We start from the raw sequence: 15,293 nt of genomic DNA on the forward strand, positions 1-15,293 counted from the left end.
GGCAATGAGAATTCCTTTTCTGTGTATGTGTGCAGATCTACCATTGTGTAGCCATTAGCGATGATGCTAATGGAAACCTTTCCATCTACCGGAAGACTTTTCTCAAAAACCTCAATTAAATATTCAAGGAAAACTCAATTTAGATTAAAATGTGTGGGTTGTGTAAACCTTTAATTCCAGTGTGCACCAGCAGGAGGCTGTTTTTGTAGCTGTGTTTTTGCATACATGTGATGGTAGTTTGCAAAACAAATACCCACTGGATTGATGCAAATAATCATGATATCATTCTGCCAGGTAAGCATAGACTACTTTGTAGTTAAAGGAAATTTCCAACCCAAAACTATCTTTGGGTTTTTGTTTCATTAGTCCATTGTTAAAATATTCCCAAAATGTTGTTTGTCAGCAATCAAGTTGAAGATGTGTAACTTTCAAAATACAGAAATCAACCCCGTATTCTGTATTCTGAAAGTTACATATCAATCCAGTGGGTATTTGTTTTGCAAACTCTACCCTCACATGTATGCAAAAACACTGCTAATAAACTCTTGTTGGTGTGCGCTGGAATTAAAAGGTTACTACACCCAAGAATGATAGTATTTTTATTTTATTTCTCCCAGACCTCAAAAGTGGGTTCCTAATGTGGTTTAAGCTTTGCTGTAAACTTAGAAAAACAACTAGTTCGAATTTTCTATAAAATATTTATTTATTTATTTTAGAGCGAAAACCAGAAAATGGCATTTGGGGGAAAATGTGGTGGATTTTATATGGCTCTACTAGTAGTGATGTGCATCTTTCCCTTTCAAGACAATTCGCAATTCGATACGCATCTAGATACATGGGCTCCGATTCAGGTACGATAAGTTTTAGTTTGAAACGATTCGGTTTGATTAGAGAAAGAATTGATGCAATGTAATGCAAAAATATTTTTTTTTATTGTTGAGTGTGAAAAACCCAGCAGCGTTGCAGTTCTTGATACAAACCGATGAGCCTGGCACCTACTACCATACCCCTGTTTTTAAGGGCACTTAAATATTTTGTCTTGCCCATTCACCCTCTGAATGGCACACATACACAATCCTTGTCTCAAGGCTTAAAATCCTTCTTTAACCTGTCTCCTCCCCTTTATCTACACTGATTGAAATGGATCTAACAAGTGACATCAGTGAGGGATCATAGATTTTACCTGGATTCACCTGGTCAGTCTGTCATGGAAAGAGTAGGTGTTATTAATGTTTTGTATACTCAGTGTACACTGATTGTTTAAAGAAAAATGACAAAAACTATTGTTGATGGTGAACCTGAACAATCCAATTGAAATATATTGTATGCCCCGTTCAGCAGGTATAGCCAGGTGAGTTGTCTCCGGTAGCTTACTTTTATTCCGGTAAAACAGTTTTCAACAGCGCATAGATAATAACCTAGCAAATTACATAGGTTGTCACTCAACTAATAAAGCACATTACCAAGAACGATGTGTGATGTAACACAACACAGGTTAAAGATATGAGGTGTTTTAAGGACATGAGAAAATCAAACCTGTAACTCAGTTTAAAGTCTCTTCTCCTTAAAGGGGCAGCAATTTGGTATTCGGTCACTTGTTTTGGGAAACCGCTTAGGGATCGGGCCGGAGGAATGTAACCACTATCAAATTCATAGCTTTGCATCCATAGCTCAGTCTATCAAGTCTTTGTTAACAATTACACTCTTTGCAAACAATGAATTAAAACAAGCATATATTTTGGGTTCTGTTTGGGTAAGACAGTTGAACTAAGCTCATGAGGCAATTATAAGTTATATTTTTTCAAGAATCTATGGCTATATATTATTCATTTAAAAGTAAAAAAAAAAAAAAAAAAAGTATGTACCAAATGCGGACTGTAGCGTTATATTAGTTTCAACCATTTTATCTGCCAGTATTTATGGGTAATTCCCCCCCCCAAAAAAATTATTTGACCAATCCTGTATTTTTATCCGCTTAGTTCAGGGTTGCTATTTTTATTCATACTCCTACAATTTTGCTTTGGAAATGTTTTATAGTGGGGATTCCTGCCTCGTATATATTTTGTCTTTTGAATGCACAGCACCTCTGTCCCTGTCAGCATAATGCAGGTCCTGGGGGCGTTCCCGTCGCCCAGTGGGCCCGCCTCCCCCTGCAGCCTGCTGAACGAGGACACCCTGATCAAGTACTCCAGGCTGACCTCTACAAGCCGCAAGAACTTCCGCTACTTCGTCCTAGACAACTCTGTCATCCTGGCCATGCTGGAGCAGCCGCTGGGCAACGAACAGAGTCAGTTATGTTATCCCAAATCCACTTCAACAAATATCTTTGACATATTATTGGCAATCCTTCACATGTTATCCCAGAACCATTTTGACAGTCGTCATCCACATGTTATCAGTCATCAACCACGTTTTCAGTCATCATCCTCACGTTATCATGTTTATTAACATTTTAAATGTTTAAAAGTGGTTTTGCACTATAAAACGAAAATTGGAGTTTCTCATTGGACATGTCCAATGTCTTCCGTTTTGTGCCTAATGAACACAACCCTGTTGACCTGGTTGCCGTGTGTGTGTCAGCAGATCCCTGTCCATCCGTGACCATGCTGATCAGGGGAATGTCTGGGAGACACGCCTGGACCATGCAGCTCTTCCACCAACCCAGGGGGGCCCGTGCCAGCCAGAAGGTAACACGCACACTTTAGTTAACCCTTTAGATTCGTTATGTTGATATGTTTCCGTACATTTCTAGTACGCGCCAGTCACAAGGTAACACACACCGTAGTTAACCCTTTATATGAATTATGTTAGTATGTTTCAGCACATTTCTATTAGTGTCAAGGTTCACATTAATGTCTTATTAACTAGCAACTCCATTGTTAGGAACCAGGTTTTCACATTGCCGTAATTAACAAATTATCTCTAATCTCATTCAATGTTAACTATGATTGCTGGTTCCAGATCTGTTTGGGGGAAAATGTCTGCGTCAGGGAATTGATATTCATCAGATGCTTATCGTAGACCTTTAACAATGCTAAATGATCACATGTCAGTCCGTGTTTCTTGCTGAGTTTTCCCAGTTCCTTTCTCAGGGGTCTGTATCTCATCAGAAGTATCCCCCCCCCCTTCTCTGTCTCTCTCGCTCCTCTCTGTAGCAGGTGTTTATCCCAGAGAGTCGGCCCACTCCCAAAAATGATGTGGGGATCCGGTTAAACGTCAAACACAGACCCTTCCCGGAAGAAGTGGACAAGATTCCATTTGTGAAAGCAGACCTGAGCATTCCGGACCTACACGATATCGTAGATAAGGAGGTAGGCTGGCATTGTTTGTCCATCCTTATTAGAATAATAATGTCTCCATTGCCCTAATGAGAATTGTATTGTAGCGTGGAGGTGGTGTTTGCATCAGCCATTGCCTGTATTTACAAAGTGACTCAAAAAGGAGTGCTTATCTAGAATCAAGGTCCCCCCTGTTATTTATTATTTAGTAAAAACTGATCTAAGATCAGCACCGCTATGTGCCCATAGGAGTGATGGGACACCTGAATCCACTTTGCACAACTAGTATATAAAAAATATATATATATTCTCAACTGAGAAGCCAGACACTTCATGACACATAGCTACTACACTGGTGTACAGTGATCCGGACGCGAGTTGTCCTCACACACAAAACGTGACATGATTCACTAACAACACCTACCACCAAACCTTTTGCTCTTCATCAGAGCCAGCTGATATTGGTTACTCCTCAGTATTTTCCAGTTTGACTATAACTGTGGGAGCGAAAAGGTGTTGGGATTGGGTGCGCACTGTATTGATTTTGTGAGAGTTTATTGAGTGTTTTGGGAAGGTTTGTCTGCGTTGATGGTTCGTTCATGTCAGGTGAGTGGTTGTGGGTGTTTGATGTTTTGTGAGGTGCTTTGAGGAGGGGATTGTCTGTGTATGGGTGAATTTCGATGGGATGTATGCAATGACACTTGCCAGCAATGCAATGGCACTCTTTTTTTGGGGGGTATCTACAGTAATGACTACTATTTGTCATTACTACTATAAGATGAAGATCAGAATGAGTAACAGCCATAGGATCCTCTCCCATTGACCTTTGGCACAGATCTAGGACCAGCCACTTCTAATCTTAACCATTTTTAGAGGGTGAAAAATGTCAAACTGACCTTGGATAAGTGTCAAGGGGCGATACCATCATCCATTCCTCCCTCTCAGCTGGAGATGCAGCACGACAAGCTGCGAGGTGTGATGGCCAAGCAGATCGAGTACGAGACGACGCTGGAGCACGGCAGCGAGGAGCGCTGGGGCAGCAAGAGCTTCCCAGACGTGCTGACGGACTGCAAGCCCCCGTCTCCCTCGCAGGAGTTCCAGACGGCCCGCCTCTTCCTGTCGCACTTTGGCTTCCTGTCGCTGGAGGCACTCAAGGTACTGGGGAAAGAGATGAGAGGTTTGAAAACTGCCTATGTGGCATCGATATGAGTCAAACGGTTATTCTAGTGGCAAAATTGACTACAAAGTGTAAAGATGATCATTCTGGTCAAAAAGTCAGTCATCTAAAACTGATTTTGGAAAATCCATGCTCCACAACAGGTAAACGAAGGTTGGGTTTTAATTTGACGATGTCCATTTGCCCACTAACATGGGGTGAACAGTTGCGGTGATTGCTCTCTGTCCAATAGCATAGACAGTGTGACAGACCTGCTCAGGAGCGCCAACTGTTTACATAAGACAAGACGTCGCGCAATACTGCACCAAACACCTTAGTTAGATGAAAAATTGCGCAACTGAAACATCCTCGGTAAAAACGTCTAAATTAATTACAGATTTCTTGTGTTATCTTAAATTCATTCTGGGGATTTTCAGTTATTGAAATAGGCTTCCACATCTACAGTGTCTCATTAGGGACAAACATTAACCAAAGACTGAATCGTTTAGGAAACACACCTCCAAGGCTGAAATCTCGTTTTCCTAATGAGCAACAGAAAAACACACATGCCAATCGGCGTGTTCAGTGGCTCTAAGGGATTTAAAAGGATGTACATGTGTAGTGGAACTAGGATGTAACAATTCACCTATACGCATCATCCGGGGTTCAAATGTTTAAGATACAAGTGCATCGGTCGGCAGGAGCCCAAACCGATCCAAATGAAGCATGCATCAATCAGAAAACCACTTCAAAAGGTTCCTAATGTTTTTTTTTTTATTCATATTTGATTCCGAAAATACCTCTTATCTGTTTTGACTGAATTGATGCGTCCTCTCCTTCAGATCTTTAGACTATTAAACTTCTTATTTTTTTTTTTACATTTAACTGCTGATTGAAAACACCAATCATTCAAATTTTATTAGCATTGTTCAGGTTCACCATAAGACATAGTTTTCGTAGTTCTGCTTTAAACAGTCAGTTTATTTGGTCATTTTTACATGAACAGGTAATTTCATGAAGGACAATCATTTTTGCGAGCTATGACAAAATTCCCAAAAGTCTAAACCATTTAGCTTTTGAGATGGGGGTAAAATCCAGTTGCATTTTATTAATTGGCTAAATGTCATTCTAATTTCTAAAGATAAATATTGACATAGTACTAGCTCAAAAACAAATATCTGCAAAATGACAAGTGAATCAGTAAATTACAGTGATTTCACATAAAAAACTGGGGGGATAGTGGGGTGGTACGTGCTCAGCCTGCTCTAAGGCTGCTTAGGTGCCTACACATACCATTGAGACACACACACACACACACACACACACACACACACACACACACTGAGGGCCACTCAGCTTAGAGAAGTAATCTCAGACAGATCCAGCTCAGAGAGGCCCAGCTCCTGAGCTCCCATTGGCAGCAGATAAATCATTTAAAAATGGACAATGTTTTTATGCAACAAAAACAAATGGTGTATCGAACCGAATCGCATCTATTATTGTTCCTCTAATCAAACCGAATCGCTGCGAATTGTTTCAAACTATACTGAACAAAAATATACACGCAACAATTTCAACCATTTTATTGAGTTACAGTTCATTTAACGAAATCAGTCAATTGAAATGCATTCATTAGGCCCTAATATCTGGATTTCACATGACTGAACAGGGGTGCAGCCATGGGTGGGCGTGGGAGGGCATAGTCCAGACCCACCCACTGGGGAGCCAGGCCCAGCCAATCAGAATGAGTTTTTCCCCACAAAAAGGCTTTATTACAAGACAGAAATACTCCTCAGTTTCATCATCGTATGAACATTTCTGGGATCTTTTATTTCAGCTCATGAAACATGGGATCAACTCTTTACATGTTGGGTTTATATTTTTGTTCAGTTTATATCAACTAGAAAGTATGCAATCAATCAATGACTATTTATTCAGTTAAAACATCATTTAAGACAAACTGTTTTTGGCTTTGTTCCTTCAGGGGAGCCTGCTGCTAGAGCAATGTGTCAATTATTACCATTATCAACTACAGGCAGTGAGCAAGATACCAATCCCCCTGATGGGGGGGAAAAAAGAAGAACCAAACAGGTGGAAGCTGGGGTGGTGGAGGGCTAGCCAATAACAGTACACATCTGGTGGCAGCAATGTTACAGCTGCAGCAATATTAAGCAGACAAAAAAAGCCTATTGCATAGCTTAGCGCAGCAGCAAGGCAACAGCAGAGGATGTGGATGCAGAGCTGGTCAACTTAAATAGAACGCCATATTAAGGTGAATCTGATTGGTGCAATCTCAGCTGATGCTATCACAAATACTTGAGTTTCCCGTCTGAAATGGCTTCACTTAATTTAGCTTATTTTGATCCTAGGTGTAATCACCAAGTAGCAAATTATAGTTAACCAAATACAGCAGCTAAACCGGCCAATTCATACGTAAAGTCATTTTAAGGTTGTATTAGCTGATGAACCAGCCAATTACATTGATGTTTCCTGCCTTCCAGGAGCCCGGCAACAGTCGACTACCTCCCCACCTGATTGCACTGGACTCTGGGTTGCCGGGCTTCTTTGACGACATGAGCTACCTGGACCTGCTGCCCTGCCGACCCTGTGACACTGTCTTCCTCTTCTACATGAAGGCCGGCCAGAAGAGCAGCCAGGAGGTGAGAAATTTAAGGGGAGGGCGTCAACAGGGTTGTGTTCAGTAGGACCAGTCACTTTAAGCAATGCCACTTTATATAATGTTTACATACCCTACATTACTCATCTCATATGTACAGTTGAAGTCGGAAGTTTACATTCACCTTAGCCAAATCTATTTAAACGCCGTTTTTCACAATTCCTGACATTTAATCCCAGTAAAAATTCCCTGTATTAGGTCAATTAGGATCACTACTTTATTTTAAGAATGTGAAATGTCAGAATAACAGTAGAGTGATTTATTTCAGCTTTTATTTTTTTCATCACATTCCCAGTGGGTCAGAAGTTTACATACACTCAATTAGTATTTGGAAGCATTTCCTTTAAATTGTTTAACTTGGGTCAAACGTTTTTGGTAGCCTTCCACAAGCTTCCCACAATAAGTTGGGTGAATTTTGGCCCATTCCTCCTGACAGAGCTGGTGTAACTGAGTCAGGTTTATAGGCCTCCTTGCTCGCACATGCTTTTTCAGTTCTTCCCACAAATTTCTATAAGATTGAGGTCAGGGCTTTGTGATGGCCACTCCAATACCTTGACTTTGTTGTCCTTAAGCCATTTTGCCACAACTTCGGAAGTATGCTTGGGGGCATTGTCCATTTGGAAGACCCATTTGCGACCAAGCTTTAACTTCCTGACTGATGTCTTGAGATGTTGCTTCAATATATCCACATAATTTTCCTCCCTCATGATGCCATCTATTTTGTGACGTGCACCAGTCTCTCCTGCAGCAAAGCACCCCCACAACATGATGCTGGCACCCCTGTGCTTCACGGTTGGGATGGCTTGCAAGCCTCCCCTTTTTTCCTCCAAACATAACGATGGTCATTATGGCCAAACAGTTCTATTTTTGTTTCATCAGACCAGAGGACATTTCTCCAAAAAGTACAATCTTTGTCCCCATGTGCAGTTGCAAACTGTAGTCTGGCTTTTTTATGGTGGTTTTGGAGCAGTGGCTTCTTCCATGCTGAGCGGCCTTTCAGGTTATGTCGATATAGGACTCGTTTTACTGTGGATATAGATACTTTTGTACCTGTTTCCTCCAGCATCTTCACAAGGTCCTTTGCTGTTGTTCTGGGATTGATTTGCACTTTTCGCACCAAGGTATGTTCATCTCTTGGAGACAGAACGCGTCTCCTTCCTGAGCGGTATGACGACTGCGTGATCCCATGGTGTTTATACTTGTATACTATTGTTTGTACAGATGAACGTGATACCTTCAGGCATTTGGAAATTGCTCCCAAGGATGAACCAGACTTGTGGAGGTCTACAATGTTTGGCTGAGGCTGATTTATTTTGATTTTCCCATGATGTCAAGCAAAGAGGCACTGAGTTTGATGGTAGGCCTTGAAATACATCCACAGGTACACTTCCAATTAACACAAATGATGTCAATTAGCCTATCAGAAGCTTCTAAAGCCATGACATAATTTTCTGGAATGTTCCAAGCTGTAAGGCACAGTCAACTTCGTGTATGTAAACTTCTGACCCACTGGAATTGTGATACAGTGAATTATAAGTTAAATAATCTGTCTGTAAACAATTGTTGGGAAAATGACTTGTCATGCACAAAGTACATGTCCTAACCGACTTGCCAAAACTATAGTTTGTTAACAAGAAATTTGTGGAGTGGTTGAAAAACAAGTTATAATAATGACTCCAATCTAAGTGTATGTAAACTTCCGACTTCAACTGTATATACTGTGCTCTATACCATCTACTGCATCTTGCCTATGCCGTTCGGCCATCGCTCATCCATATATTTATATGTACATATTCTTATTAATTCCTTTACACTTGTGTGTATAAGGTAGTTGTTGTGAAATTGTTAGATTACTTGTTAGATATTACTGCATGGTCGGAACTAGAAGCACAAGCATTTCGCTACACTCGCATTCACAACTGCTAACCATGTGTATGTGACCAATAAAATTTGATATGATTAGGAACGAACAGAGGTTCCATTGCTGAAACTTTTTAACTTTTTGCTACGATGTGCCCTAATGAGCATGGCTCAGGAGTTATGGACCGGTGCAAAAGTCTTGATTATAATATCAGGGCTTGAAAGAAGTTAGTCTACTTTCTCTGAAATTCCTTCTAGACAGTTACGCTAAACTATTCTAAAATGGTTGGGAAAAAAACATTAGGTGCCAGAGTCTGGTCTATTGGTAGATCTGCAGAATCCCTCTCATTTCAAAGATATGAATAAAACCAGCGAAATACAACTGAAATTTTGACCAAAAACTTTTAGTCTAAAACTATTTACAGAAAATAAAATATTTCATGTTCACGTCTCCTCTGTTAATGGACTGTCTGTCCCTGTGTCCCATGCATAGAGTTAGTTAGAGGACTGATCTTTGTACCTGTCCCATTATGGCTTCTGTGAGAGCAAGGTCACGCCATTGAGTCTTATCTCCATTTTAAAGTAGTACATTTTCTTATTCTTTTTTGTTTGAAAAAAGTAGTAAAGCTAATATTGGTGATTTCACCACCATCTGCAGTGCTGGAGTCCTGAACAAAAATCTTTTCATTCATTCATTTTTTCCACTAGATGGCAGTGATATAGTTTCAAGCCATTTGTGACTCACAACCTGGATTCGGTCTTATGTAGCAAAATTTGAATTTCTGTTTTTACATTGGATTAATGTAGCGACTCCGAGCTACAAAATGCTATATCATACACTGCATTTTAGGAACAATGGGAAAGTAATTCTGCTTTGAAAGTTGATAGACTTGTAAACTAGAAAATTGTATTTTAGTGTTTCGATGAGAGAGCTCTTCTTTGTCTACACCCATTCAGCATCGTTCACACCCTCTTAAACTTTAGCCCCACCCATCTCGTTTCGTTCTCAGAGCGCACACTTGACGGATTACCAACACAGACTGAGCTCAACGAGAATCCTCTCTCGGCATGTCCAGCCCACTCATTATCTCAGCCAATCATGGCTAGTGGGAAGTTTACTGGCTTTTTCTGTGGTTTACCAACAAGGCTCGTAATTTAACAATTTAATTCGTATTTACAGATGGCTTACAAGTTTGTTATTAAGGGACATGAAAGTTTACATGTTTAAGAAGGCATTTTTGCCCCAAAAAAACACATTTTTCTAAATAAATACAAAAACATTCAAATGGCTCTCCTGTGAAGTCATGACTTGCGACATACTTCTAGTTTCCTGAAACGGGTCACATTTACAAACAATAGCACCCAATTTGTATAAGACAATGCTCTGATCATTGGCTGATCACTCCCAACCCATAGGAATCCCCACCCTGTTGACGCTCTCAATGGCCATGTCCATGCAAAAACGGGTTATATCGATGATGAGGCCTCTAACTCTATGGTCCTATGCCAGATCCTGAGAAATGTGGAGTCGAGCGCCAACGTGCAGCATCACTTCCTGGAGTTCCTGATGTCGCTGGGCTGGCCCGTGGAGGTGGGGCAGCACCCGGGCTGGACGGGCAGCGTCTACACGAGCTGGTCCATCAACAACCACAACAACAACAATAACGGAGACAGCATCCCACCAGGTGAGGGAGGGAGCATTAATGCCAACCTGAGAATATACAGTACCAGTCAAAAGTTAGGGTTTTTCTTTATTTTAACTTTTTTCTACATTTATTTTTTTTAATAGTGAGACGTCAAAACTATGAAATAACACATATGGAATCATGTAGTAACTGAAAAAGTTTTAAACGAATCCAAATCAAACTTGTCAATGTGCATCATGCTAGCTCTTCCTCAAATGGCAAGGGACTGAAGCTCATTGGCTGCCAAGCTTCCATTACTCAAAATGGTGCTGCACAGCTTCCAGTAAACAGTCGCTTGCAAACTAGGGATTTTGTTTCTAATTGAAGTAAGACAGTAATGCCGACCCTATTTGACACATTTCCTCCCCGAGATTGTAAATGCATTTTTAGGTTCCACCTCCAGGCTCCTCATACAGTACCAGTCAATGTCTGGACACACCTACTCATTCCAGGGTTTTTCTTTATTTGTACTTTTTTCCACATTGTATAATAATAGTGAAGACAACAAAACTATGAAATAACACATAAGTGTAACCAAAAGTGTAAAACAAATCAAAATATATTTTATATTTGAATTCTTCAAAGTAGCCACCTTTTGCCTTGACAGCTTTGCACACTCTTGACATTTTCTCAACCAACTTCATGAGGTAGTCACCTGGAATGCATTTCAATTAACAGGTGTGCCTTCTTAAAAGTGAATTTGTTTGAGGCTTTAAAATTGTTCTTACCCTATGATTTTGAACATTCAAAGCATCTGGAAAATGTCCATTACAGGCATTGCTGTCACCTTAGCTTGCTAAATAACTTCTGAGTGATGGGAAGCACAAGCACCACCACCAATCTGCCTACAACACTGCGCACACACACCCATCCTTACTATGACAACTAATGTAGCATTGTCAGCAAATGACTGAGGTCTCAACACACATATCCGATTTGATCACTTGTAACTTGCTGTTTGGACATTCAGTAGTCCAAAACAGATTTGAGAAACAAAACTGATTTGAACATTAAGGCCTGCAGTGTGAACAAGGCTTAACAGTCAGAGACTCCATATGTAGCCTAGCAGATGAAGTGGGATATTTCTAATCAATGCAAAATGGAATAAAAATTACAAAATTATTTGAACGAGAATGCGTAGACTTCAATGAGCAACCAATAGGTAGTGTTTAAAGTTAATGGTGTTGTTGTAGAAAAGGACGAGAAGCGCAGCTAAATGGCTTCAATTAGCCTTGCTAGCTAGTTCACTAGCGTAGCTGGCTTCTTGATGCAGTCAAGACAGGCACAACCAGATGTTATGATAGATATGGCCACAACAAGTTTGTCTAACTAGCACAAGTATGGCGCCCTCAAGCAGAGCAGCACTCTCTGCCGAGTCGCGCAGCAAACAATATTTATTTTTCGCACGTGTGTATTTCGCCTGTCGGGATAAAAATGTAATGATATTATTTGAATAGTGAAAATATTTAAAATGCCCAAACCTAGTAGTAAGGAAGTTCCTTTCTGTCCCCACAGATGATACTATCACCCTGGGAGACACGGGCGGGGGTGTGTTCAACGGAGAGAAGCGGGTGCTGTACTACGCCGACGCCCTGACCGAGATCGCCTTTGTCGTTCCCTCGCTCACAGACTCCTCCGGTGGGCCTCATCCCTTTCTCCCATCTTCCTCTATTACTTTCTCTCCTGTACTCCTCATCCATCTCTCCCATCATCGCATCTTATTTTCTCCCCTCCACTCCTCATCTAGATTTTGTTGTTTGGGGGGAGAGATCAGCTATGAAACTAGCAGACAGATTAGTCTATAAAATAACATTACTTGCATCATTTCTTATCCCCTTTTCTTTTTTTTTTTACCCCTACCACCCTGGTTGGAGGACCCGGTAGAAAACATTCAATATATATACCCATGTAGCCTTCTATTTCTACCTGACTCCCAAGTGCATCGTCAAATCAACCAATCCCTCTAATCTTAATTCCATCCCTCAGATGTCCACAGACTAACCCATCTTTCCCAGTATTGCCATTTCACTATTTCCTTTTGCAATACAACCTTCTATTTTACTGTGGTGTCTTACGAGGGTCTTGAACCTCTCCATTTGTACTATTTCTATTGAGTTTGCCCTAAAAATAAATACTTTACCTAAGAATATAATCATATTTCACATTGATTGATTGTGGTTTTGCAGATCTCCTAACAGTACTGTTTGTAGGTCCATCTGAACACAGACATTATGACTCAACAATCACTCTGGACCTGACTCCAAAAGCGAGCTACCAAAGGACAGTACCAAAAGAGATGATCTATTGATTCTGTTTCTTCATTGCAGAGTCTGCACAGGGCTGACTGTTTAATCCCCCATATATTGAGTGTTCTTTTTGTGGGGAGAATTTTACATAAGTTTAAATTAATTTGATTTCCTCAACAAATTTTCTTTCAGAGTTTTGTAATTGCATTAGAAAGTCATTGAGCAGGGGTGTATACATTAGGCACTAAACAGAAGAAAATGGACTCGTCTTTTTTTCTGTTGTAAAACACTTAGTCACATTATGCCGTGACTGATGAAGTTGCGTGGGTTCATCTGTGTGTGTCTCAAATGTCACCCTATTCCCTATATAGTGCACTACTTTTGACCAAAACCCTGGTTAAAAGTAGTGCACTATCTAGGGAATAGGGTGCAGACTGTGTTCTCACTTGTCTTTGTGTTGTTCCTATAGCTGAGTCGTCGGAGAACAGTTTCCCCACAGTGGATTCTGACTCTCAGATCGAACTGCTACCCAACCTGCTGAAACAGTCCAACCTCACACTGGAGCTCTTCCCCAACCACTCTGACAACGTGGCCCCCGCACAGAGGGTAAGACGCACTACAAACCATTATAAGGGACACTTACATTTTTTTTTTACATTATTATCGTTATCTCCAACCATACCAGTATCTACATGAAGTGTGTTCGGAAAGTATTCAGACCCCTTGACTTTTTACACATTTTGTTACCTTAGCCTTATTTTTAAATGGAATTAATGTATTTTTCCCCCCTCATCAATCTACACACAATACCACATAATTAAAAAGCAAAAACAGTTGTTTTTACTTATTTACATAAGTATTCAGGCCCTTTGCTATGAGACTCGAAATTGGGGTGAATCTTGTTTCCATTGATCATCCTTGAGATGTTTCTACAACTTGATTGGCATCCACCTGTGGTAAATGCAATTGGTTGGACATGATTTGGAAAGGCAAACACCTGTCTATATAAGTCCCACAGTTGATTATGCATGTCAGAGCAAAAACAAAGCCATGAGTTCAAATGAATTGTCCATAGAGCTCCGAGACAGGATTGTGTTGAGGCACAGATCTGGGGAAGGGTACCAAACATTTTCTACAGCATTAAGGTCCCCAAGAACACAGTGGCCTCCATTCTTAAATGGAAGAAGTTTAAAACCACTAACACTCTTCCTAGAAAAGGGCCTTGGTCAGGGTGGTGACCAAGAACCGATGGTCACTCTGAAAGAGCTCCAGAGTTCCTCTGTGGAGATGGGAGAATCTTCCAGAAGGACAACAATCTCTGCAGCACTCCACCAATCAGGTTTTTATGGTAGAGTGGCCAGGCGGAAGCCACTCCTCAGTCAAAGGCACATGACAGCCCTCTTGGAGTTTGCCAAAAGGCACCTAAAGGACTCAGACCATGAGAAACAAGATTATCTGGTTTGATGAAACCAAGATTGAACTCTTTGGCCTGAATGCCAAGCGTCACGTCTGGAGGAAACCTGGCACAATCTCTACAGTGAAGCATGGTGGTGGCAGCGTCATGCTGTGGGGATGGTTTTCAGCGGCAAGGACTGGGAGACTAGTCAGGATCGAGGGAAGGATGAACGGAGCAAAGTACAGAGAGATCCTTGATGATAAACCATCTCCAGAGTGCTCAGGACCTCAGACTGGGGCGAAGGTTCACCTTCCAACAGGACAACGACCCTAAGCACACAGCCAAGACAACGCAGGAGTGGCTTCAGAACAAGTCGCTGAATGTCCTTGAATGGCCCAGCCAGAGCCCGGACTTGAACCCGATCAAACATCTCTGGAGAGACCTGCAAATAGCTGTGCAGCGACGCTCCCCATCCAACCTGACAGAGCTTGAGCGAATCTGCAGAGAAGAATGGGAAAAACTCCCCAAATACAGGTGTGCCAAGCTTGTAGCGTCATACCCAAGAAGACTCGAGGCTATAATCGCTGCCAAAGGTGCTTCAACAAAGTACTGAGTAAAGGGTCTGAATACTTATGTAAATGTATTATTTCCAATTTTCTATGTATTTGCATACAATTCTAAAAAACTGTTTTTGCTTTGGCATTATGGGGTATTGTGTGTAGATTGATAAGTGGGGAAAACAATGTAATACATTATAGAATAAGGCTGTAACTTAACAAACTGTGGAAAAAGTGAAAGTGTCTGAATACTTTCCGAATGCACTGTATGTGAAAATATATGTAGGTTAAAAAGTGATGAGGTGCCCGTTAAGTATACAAGTATTATTTTCCTCAGTCAGACCCACCTGGTCAATGCCCAAAGCCCACCTGAACCCTACCCCAGTGTTATTTGATTCTGGTACTGGAGGGCCAAAACAACCCTAACCGTTTCATTCT

The 15,293-nt window shown here is 41.0% G+C and overlaps 1 protein-coding gene across 1 annotated transcript in view; it reads left to right on the plus strand.

Moving 5' to 3' along the window:
* The window catches only part of LOC120064336 (ral GTPase-activating protein subunit beta-like), an 80,802-nt gene that overhangs the window by 52,578 nt on the left and 12,931 nt on the right, over window positions 1-15,293 (plus strand). Inside the window, exons 19-26 of the mRNA XM_039014851.1 lie at window positions 2,100-2,287; window positions 2,584-2,687; window positions 3,156-3,311; window positions 4,224-4,433; window positions 6,936-7,094; window positions 10,482-10,656; window positions 12,172-12,294; window positions 13,372-13,508. Of these exons, the coding sequence (XP_038870779.1) occupies window positions 2,100-2,287; window positions 2,584-2,687; window positions 3,156-3,311; window positions 4,224-4,433; window positions 6,936-7,094; window positions 10,482-10,656; window positions 12,172-12,294; window positions 13,372-13,508 (1,252 nt within the window). The remainder of the gene's footprint in view (window positions 1-2,099; window positions 2,288-2,583; window positions 2,688-3,155; window positions 3,312-4,223; window positions 4,434-6,935; window positions 7,095-10,481; window positions 10,657-12,171; window positions 12,295-13,371; window positions 13,509-15,293) is intronic.

Source organism: Salvelinus namaycush, chromosome 2 (assembly GCF_016432855.1).
Source record: "Salvelinus namaycush isolate Seneca chromosome 2, SaNama_1.0, whole genome shotgun sequence".
Lineage (NCBI taxonomy): Eukaryota > Metazoa > Chordata > Actinopteri > Salmoniformes > Salmonidae > Salvelinus > Salvelinus namaycush.